The following is a 7,865-nucleotide window of genomic DNA, read 5'->3' as shown; positions in this document are numbered from 1 at the left end:
CTAAAAATCGAGGTCACCCACCGCTTACCTAGCCAATGGGTATGTCCTGGATGAAATCTAGAGAGAACTAAATAAATGGACTGCAGCAAGAACCATGGGACCAGGAAGTACTTCCCAAAGGAATTTAGTCAATCATCTATCGTTTGCTAATATTTCAGATTACACGTGTTGCTGTTGTTTTTTCAGGGAGCTGGTTGTTAAACATCTAGCATCACACTCATACCTGGATTCAAATTCTGCCACAGATACCCACCACCTGCCTGATCTTGAGCAACTCAGCAATCCTGACTTATCGTTTTGAATCATGTAGACCAGAGGTGTCAAACATACAGCTGGGTCATAACCCTGAGTGAAGCCAAAGGAGGGAGAGGGAAGGCCAAGAAAGGGAGATGTACTGTAGTTCTGAGAGTCTACGTAAGCCCCTTGGGAAGGGAGAGTCCAGCAGAAGAGAGATGGTCTTCAGGTACACGTCCTTCTGTATTTTCCAGAATAAATAAATATGAAATCCTGTATCTGATATCTTGTTAGCCTGAGTGCTTCCATGGAACCCGAAGACCCTTAAAGCTACATGACGCCAGATACCGATGTTCCCCAAGGATATCCTGGGTAAGGGCAAAACAAGGGTTAAAACGTCTCCAAATCTGCAACCAGTGTGTGCGATCCCAAAACTGTAACTCAAGGCCATGGATTATGAATGAATGAATGCAAAACAGGGGGAACTAACTGTAGAATTGTAGTCAGAATGCTGGAAGTATTCTAGAGGCTCCCAAAGGACTTAATTTACAACCAAAGGGTGATGTATGGACTGGGAAGATGAGACTCTAGTAAATTATTGGGCAGACATTCTGGAGAGAAATTATATATATACATACATGTGCATAAATCTTATCTCTTATTTTAAATTTGAGACAAATATCTGTGATTTTATCAAGCAAGAGACTTGCTCACGGCCCGTCCACCCTTTCTTATCTTGTGTCATTATGGTCAATGTTCTTCTGAAAATCTTTCATCCACATACTGGGGACCTTCCCAGAGATCTCTTGACGTGGTATTAAACCCAACAGAGTGCATGGGCTGTATGTCTGTTATCTCTTACTATCACTGAATGACCCTTTCTGATCCCATATCCCACCGATGATACCCCTTATATCACTTCCATAAAATTCTGTATTGGTAAAATGTTGTGGGTTTATTCATGCCTATTACTCTTCACCCTTTAGATGACATGCGACTATATTTCTCCAGAGACTGCGATATCTTAAGCCCATAGCCAAGAAGCATCACACAAAAAAATATTAATATCAAAAACATGAATCTTTGTTTCAGGTAGAAGCATAGGAAAGCATGCTGCAATTTCCCAGATGCAATCCAGCCCACTATTTACCCAAGAGCCAGAGTACACAAAAACCATTTTAAGAGGACAAGAAAGGTGTCCCGCTTCTCTGTGAGAGAACCTTTTTTTCATCCAAAAACATTCTGTGGCACAGTAGCTTTGGGAATTATAATCTACTTCTTCATCAGAGTGAGCAGCAAAGAATTCTCCAATTTAGTGTCACCTCCTTTACTATAAGCCACCCATTTATGTGAAAGAGAACCAGAGTACACAGAAGAAATTCCCTTGGATCTGTGGGTCAGGGTTTCCCCTACAATAATGAAACCTATGGTGAACTTAGCTGGATCATCTAAATAAATGACCAACCAGGAAGGAAGAGGCTTTCCTAGATAAATATCGGGCCCAGGAGAAACTCTTTAGCTTTGAAGTCCCACTTGTGAGGAGTATAGTCACCAGTATGAAGAGCAGCCATCTCGCCTTCCTTTGGGGAATCATCTTCCTGACTCTGACCGCAGTTCAAGGTAAAAGGTTTCGTTACTGAAACCAAAGATGTGACTTACTATAAATCCCTGAGAGTGCCGAAGTTAAACGTCTGGCATGCCTATAATGAATGATGCTATGGGAAAGTTGGTGTTTCAGGCTTCTCTGCTGTGTTGAATGTTGACTGTCCAAAGTTAATTAGGTGTAGCTAGCTGCCGAGTCAAGTTCTATGATGAGGTCTAGGGGAAGAGTACTGAACTCATTTTCTGTCAGATGTCTGTCACTTAATATTCTCTGTGTTGTGTCTCATTTGCCTATCAAACAATAAGTTCTATTAGGGAGGGGAAGAATAAGCATTTATTAAGTGCCTACTGTGTGCTTGCATTATGCTAAGCCCTTTACAAATTTTATCTTGCTTGATCTTCCCCACAACCCTGTGAGGTGACATTATGACCCCCATTTTATAGTTGAGGAAACTGAGGCAAACAGAAGTTAAGTAACTTGCCTGGAGTCACACAAGCTAGAAAGTGTCTGAGGTCACATCTGAACTCAGGTCTTCCTGACTCCAGGACTGCACTCTATTTACTGCTCCACCTAGCTGCCCCACTAGGGCAGTGATCAGTCCTCTTCCCAAAATGGACTCTTAAGAAAGGTTTATTATTGTTGCCGGGCTTGGAACAGAAACCCTGTTTGCCTATTTCCTGCTCTGGTACTAGTTGCATGAATTTAGGCAAGTCACTTGGCCTCTGGACTTCAGTCTTCTTATCTATAAAATAGGGGTAATTTTACCTGCTCTGCCTACCTACCTTTCATGAATGTTCTGAGGCTCGTAAGAGATGACTCATGACAGCACTTTCAAAGACGATCCATGCTTGTGGAAAACAGTTGATACAATGTTCCTCGCTCCCTTCTTTGCAGAAATGGCGGACTATGGGTATAGAACATCGCATGTGCTGCCAGAAAGGTTGATGTGTTGATTGGGTGGTTTTGTGGAGCAATTGTTTTTCTTTCTCTTTTTTGATTCTTTGTTACAAGGATGACTTCCTGGGTAGGGGAGCAGGGAGGGATGTAATTGGAAATAAAGGTAATAGAAAAAGGAAACATCAATGAGAAGTGTGCTGATGCAAGATGAAGGTTGTGACTGGATGTCAAAGAAACAAAGATTCATGATTCTGACCAGACCAAACTCAACTCTCTTCTGCCCAACTCAATGGGCCTGCAAAAAGTTATGCCTAGATGATCTGTACATTCTTTGCTGGTCCTCAAGGGACACAGTCTGCATAATACCAATGACTTCTCAGATTAAATAGCTTAGTGGGGATGTGGTTAATGCATATTCTCCATCTAAAGTCTGTATCATCTTGACTGAATCTCTTGACCGAGATGCCAGACTAACTCATGTTGACTTACTGGTCCTAGTCTCTCTCTCTCTCTCTCTCTCTCTCTCTCTCTCTCAGCATTCTTGATCTCCAAAACAGGACGCTGTTCCTGCATCAATGTCAGTGGAACCAAGATCCAGAAAAAAACCATACAGAAGCTTGAGGAGTTTGCTCCAGGTTCTTCCTGTTCACGTACTGAGATCATGTGAGTGAAAAATCACCTGAAATGCAGGTGGAAGGATCTGTAACTTTATTTGGTGTGAAATATTAAGGCTCCAAATCCTCCTTAACACTAGTGCTTCCCTCTGTTGATTCTTGCTAGTATATATGCACGTAGCTTGTTTGCAGTTTGTCTGTCTCATTAGACTGTGAGCTCCCTGAGGTCAGGGATCATCTTTTGCCTTTCTTTGTAATCCCAGAACTTAGCACAGTGCCTGGAACATAGTATTAAGAAATGCTTACTGAGTGTGTCCATGCAAGTGAACTTGCCCCATAAGAGCAATTCAATCAATCCAACAAGCATTTATGTAGTACCTGCTAAGTGTCAGGCAATGGGTTAGGTGCTGGAGGTGCGAGATAGAAACAAAGCCGCTCCTGTCTTCAAGGAGTTTAGGCCCTGGTGAAAGGAAGAAGCAGCTAGGTGGTACAGTGGATGAGGCACTGGCCCTGGAGATCAGGATAGACCTCAGTTCAAATCCAGCCTTAGGTACTTACTTGGATGTGTGGGCAAGTCACTTGACCTCTGTTTTCCTCATCTATCAAATGAAGGGCTGTTGTGAGGATAAAATGAGATACTATTTATAAAGTATTTTGTAAACTTTAAGGTTTGTATAAATGCTCGCTATTATCACTATTATTATTCTGTACATAGAGAGAAAAAAATAGGCCATAGCATAGTGGAAAGACCACTGGATTTAGGGTAAGAGGAGCTAGGTTTGACTCCTGACTCTTCAGTTTCCATTTAGGCACCATTGAACAAGTCATTGAACATCTCTGGCAGTGTAGCATCACGGCTTTTAAGAATCTCAGATATTCTAGCAAGAAGAGAAATACTTCCTGACCAAGAACTCAAAGTATGTGGTGATGGTGAGCCCTTAGGGCCATTAACAGGTTGAAATGCTTCACTTTGATATTTCTCTTGGCAGTGCAACAATGAAGAATGGGGAGAAAAAATGTCTGGATCCAGATTCCTTACATGTGAAGATTCTGGTAAAAATGTGGAAGGAAAAGGTGAGTGGCAAGGGAAATTAACTGTCATCTCTCTTTCTCTTCAAAAATTAATATTTGGGGGCAGCTAGGTAGCACAGTGAATAGAGCCCTGGCCTTGGAGTCAGAAGGACCTGAGTTCAAATCCAGCCTCAGACACTTAACACTTACTAGCTGTGTGACCTTGGGCAAGTCACTTAACCCCAATCGCCTCACCAAAAAGAAAAAAAAATTAATATTTGCAAGGGTCACTTACATGGAGGTTGGAACAAAAATATACTTAGCTTACCATCATCAACTCAAACCCTTAATTCTAGAGACTAAACTGGCCTGGAGGGATAGTACAATGTAAACAGGTTTTTCTTTGGCACCAAAAAGAGCTAGCCCTCTGTACCTCAAGCATAGCATTTCATGGTATTCTGTGATTTGGAGGTGGAAGGGACACCAGAGATCAACTTCTGTGAATCTATAAGAGATTCAAAGAAAGAAAGATCACTAAATTGGGAGGATCAGGGCCTACACAAAGAAAGTGACACCTGAGTTGTGTCTTGAAGGAGGGGAAAGATTATCAGGGGACAACTTCCAGGCACGCCCAAAGGAGGTGGGAGAAGAAGGCAGGAGGAAAAGATTGGGAAACAACGTATTCTCCAAACAAGATGGTTTGGCTGGCACATAGGGTATATGAAGTGAACTTTGGTTCAAAGATGACAATTAGTAAATGTTTTCAAAATACCCATATAAGGAAGTCAGTAAAAGGACTGATCATATTTTATATTTGTATCATGTAAAGTTATTGAGAGGAAGTGCAATGTAACAGACCTCAGAATCAGGAAGACTTGGGATCAAGTCCCACTTCTGACACCTACTGTCCAGGTGACCCCTGGCAAGTCATTTAGTCTTTCAAGAGCCCAGGCAACTCTTGATGATCAACACTGGTAGACAGATTCACTGGACCAATGAAATTATAGCTTAGGATCTCAACTGGTGATATCAATGAAGGATGTGTGGGGGACAGCCTTCTAGTGTACTACTCACTCTTTCTCTGGGCTAGCCTGCTCACCCTAGCCTGACCTCATCCTGGCAAGTCTGAGTTCTCTTGGAAGGACCACCACCATGCAACTACAACTCAAACTCTCTCAGGATCCTAGGAATAACCCTTCTGTGGGAGGCATACGTGTCTCCTACTCATCACTGTAACTCCCGAGCCCACACTGGTATGCTACTGAGCCATACAAAATCGATGACACCATTATCTCTTAAACATAAAACATTTACTTAATGAGAAGGTGAAGTCAATAATAATTAGTATATTGCAGCTGGGTAATACAGGGAGATACAGGAATAATCAATTCATTACAATTAACCCATAAGCCTGCATCTTATGCTCTCATCAATGTACTTTTCCATGTTGGCAAGTGGGCCCATAATTACAGAAACCTAGCAGATGTAACTCACAGCTCTGGACTACAGGCCTTGATGGTTTTGATCCCTTCAGGAACAATCTGTACTGCATAAAATTGCTTCTTTGCTAGCTGCTGCCCCTTAGGGCCTTACTGTTCTCCTGCTGGGCAAGTCTGTTCCTCATCCACTGTCAAACTAATGAGGCAGAGAAAAGCTCTTGTAACTCATAATCACCCTAAAAAGAATTTTGAGGTAGTATTGTACTATGATACGGATAAGGACTTTTGGTTGAGGCAGAGAACTGCAAAGCTCCTCTGCTCAGCCTTCTAGGTAATGCAAAAAAAAAAAAAAGGCCAGCCATTTCTACACTCAGCAGGTTGCTGCTTTGTTCAATCAGCTCTTCAATCTCTTCTAACAGCAAAGCAGATGTACAATCTATCTTTTCCCTTCTGTTTCTCCCTATCCAACCAGAGTTGGAGGTAGAGAGCAAGCAGTACCTCTGAGACGTTTCACCTCCAATCAGTCCACAATCCCCAGCTTCCCTAACAGCTCACTCTCCTGCTGCCCCCCTCATTGTCTCCTGCGTTGTCCTCAACTCTGCTCCTTCTAGTTGGTTTTTCTGCTCTTCTCCAGTTGGCTTCTTAAACATACTCAGTGGCTCAAACCAGAGCCCTTCACTGCTCAATGACCTGTCTTTCCCTCATGAGCTAAAATTCAAAAATCTACCTTTCTGTTAGTTGTAAAACCAAGAGTCCTTCCCTAATCAACCCCTAGTCTCCAAACAGTTGGGATTTGCCACTTTGTGAATTTTAACATGTTAAACCAAAAAAAAAAAAGTTAAAGTAGGATACAGATGAGCTCTAGGACCACAATGCTCTGAAGCCTTAGTCATTTCTCTGTCTTCCACAGATCCTCTAGGATTTCTGTTTGGTTCTTCCAGCTATCTGCTCTTCCATTTAAACTTTTTCTTCACACATGGATTTTTATCAGTTTTCCATATGCAAAAATTCCCTTTCTGCCCTCTTTCAGTCTCCAAACTGTTCACATAGGAAAGGGGCAGTGCTTTAGATAATACCAAAATTTGGTTTAATCCCTGTCCTTTACACAATAGCTCATTTTCTGCTCCTTTCAGCAATCAAACTGCTCGTGGATGAAAGGGCACTCTTCCAAGAAGTCAAACTCTCTGCCTCTACTAACTATTGCTTCTCAATACTGCCCCTATCTTATAGATGTTGAAAATGAAGTCTAGAAAGGCAAAGGACCCAAGTCAAGTCAATATGGGAGCAAATATACTACTCAGATTGGGTTGTGTAGTAAGGTATAAAAATGAAGCTTTTGTGAATGGCATGTGAACTCCCACTAATACATTTCCAAATTAGTTGATAAGAATTATTGACACAGATCTTTAAACCATAATTTTAAGGTAAAGAAAGAGCATACTCAAGAGTCCAAATTCAGTTCAGCATGGTTAAAAAAAAGTTAAGAGAACAAAAACTTATTTTTATTTCCTTTCCTCTTTCCTTTCAGGAAAACAAAAAGAAGAAACCAAGAACAGGGAATAAAAAGCAACAAACCAAGAAAGCTAAAAAGATTAAAAAAGCTCAACATCCTTCCCCAGGGAAGACCACATAAGAGGCCGCTTCACGAAAAAGGCCTTTCAGGTTCAAACATTTAAAGACGAAATGTTAAGAAAAATTCTAAGTGTTAAAAATGTATCAGAAAAGTCAACTATTATTGTGACTAGAAATATTAAGCATGATGATGAAATATTAGTGATTCTTGGATATTGTTTTTTAAAAAATCCAATCGCTTTTCAGTCTAGAGACTACAATGTGTAATGAGGAAAAAGACAGGAAACCCTCCTTGTGGGAAAATTATCTTGAAGAAAGATCACAGTGAAGAGAATCAAAACACAATACAGAAAGAAAATACAATATCTGCATTTGTGTACACATGCACACACACACACACACATGCCCACACACACCTTGGCACCCATAAAGATTGTCCCATGTACACATGTCATCTAAGAAGCTGCTGGAGGAGGCATCCCTGCATTTGCCTGC

At 41.4% G+C, this 7,865-nt stretch overlaps 1 protein-coding gene across 1 annotated transcript; it reads left to right on the top strand.

Moving 5' to 3' along the window:
* Positions 1-1,723: 1,723 nt before the first annotated feature.
* Positions 1,724-7,566, top strand: CXCL9 (C-X-C motif chemokine ligand 9). Its single transcript, XM_020988457.2, has 4 exons — positions 1,724-1,854; positions 3,292-3,397; positions 4,338-4,422; positions 7,327-7,566. The coding sequence occupies exons 1-4, from the start codon at positions 1,791-1,793 to the stop codon at positions 7,429-7,431; spliced, it is 360 nt and encodes a 119-aa protein (XP_020844116.1). The 5' UTR covers positions 1,724-1,790; the 3' UTR covers positions 7,432-7,566.
* The last annotated feature ends 299 nt before the right edge of the window (positions 7,567-7,865 follow it).

This window comes from Phascolarctos cinereus, unplaced genomic scaffold (genome assembly GCF_003287225.1).
Source record: "Phascolarctos cinereus isolate Bilbo 61053 unplaced genomic scaffold, phaCin_HiC Scaffold_9;HRSCAF=440, whole genome shotgun sequence".
Taxonomy (NCBI): Eukaryota; Metazoa; Chordata; class Mammalia; order Diprotodontia; family Phascolarctidae; genus Phascolarctos; species Phascolarctos cinereus.
The sequence above is the reverse complement of the archived record's forward strand: the minus strand, read 5'-3'. Positions and strand labels throughout refer to the sequence as shown.

Bases quoted from the DNA above. Each gene is read 5' to 3' on its own strand.
- CXCL9 (XM_020988457.2), top strand. From the start codon at position 1,791: ATGAAGAGCAGCCATCTCGCCTTCCTTTGGGGAATCATCTTCCTGACT. The intron at 3,398-4,337 runs GTGAGTGAAAAA...TTCTCTTGGCAG, and splicing joins TGTTCACGTACTGAGATCAT to TGCAACAATGAAGAATGGGG. The intron at 4,423-7,326 runs GTGAGTGGCAAG...CTTTCCTTTCAG, and splicing joins TAAAAATGTGGAAGGAAAAG to GAAAACAAAAAGAAGAAACC.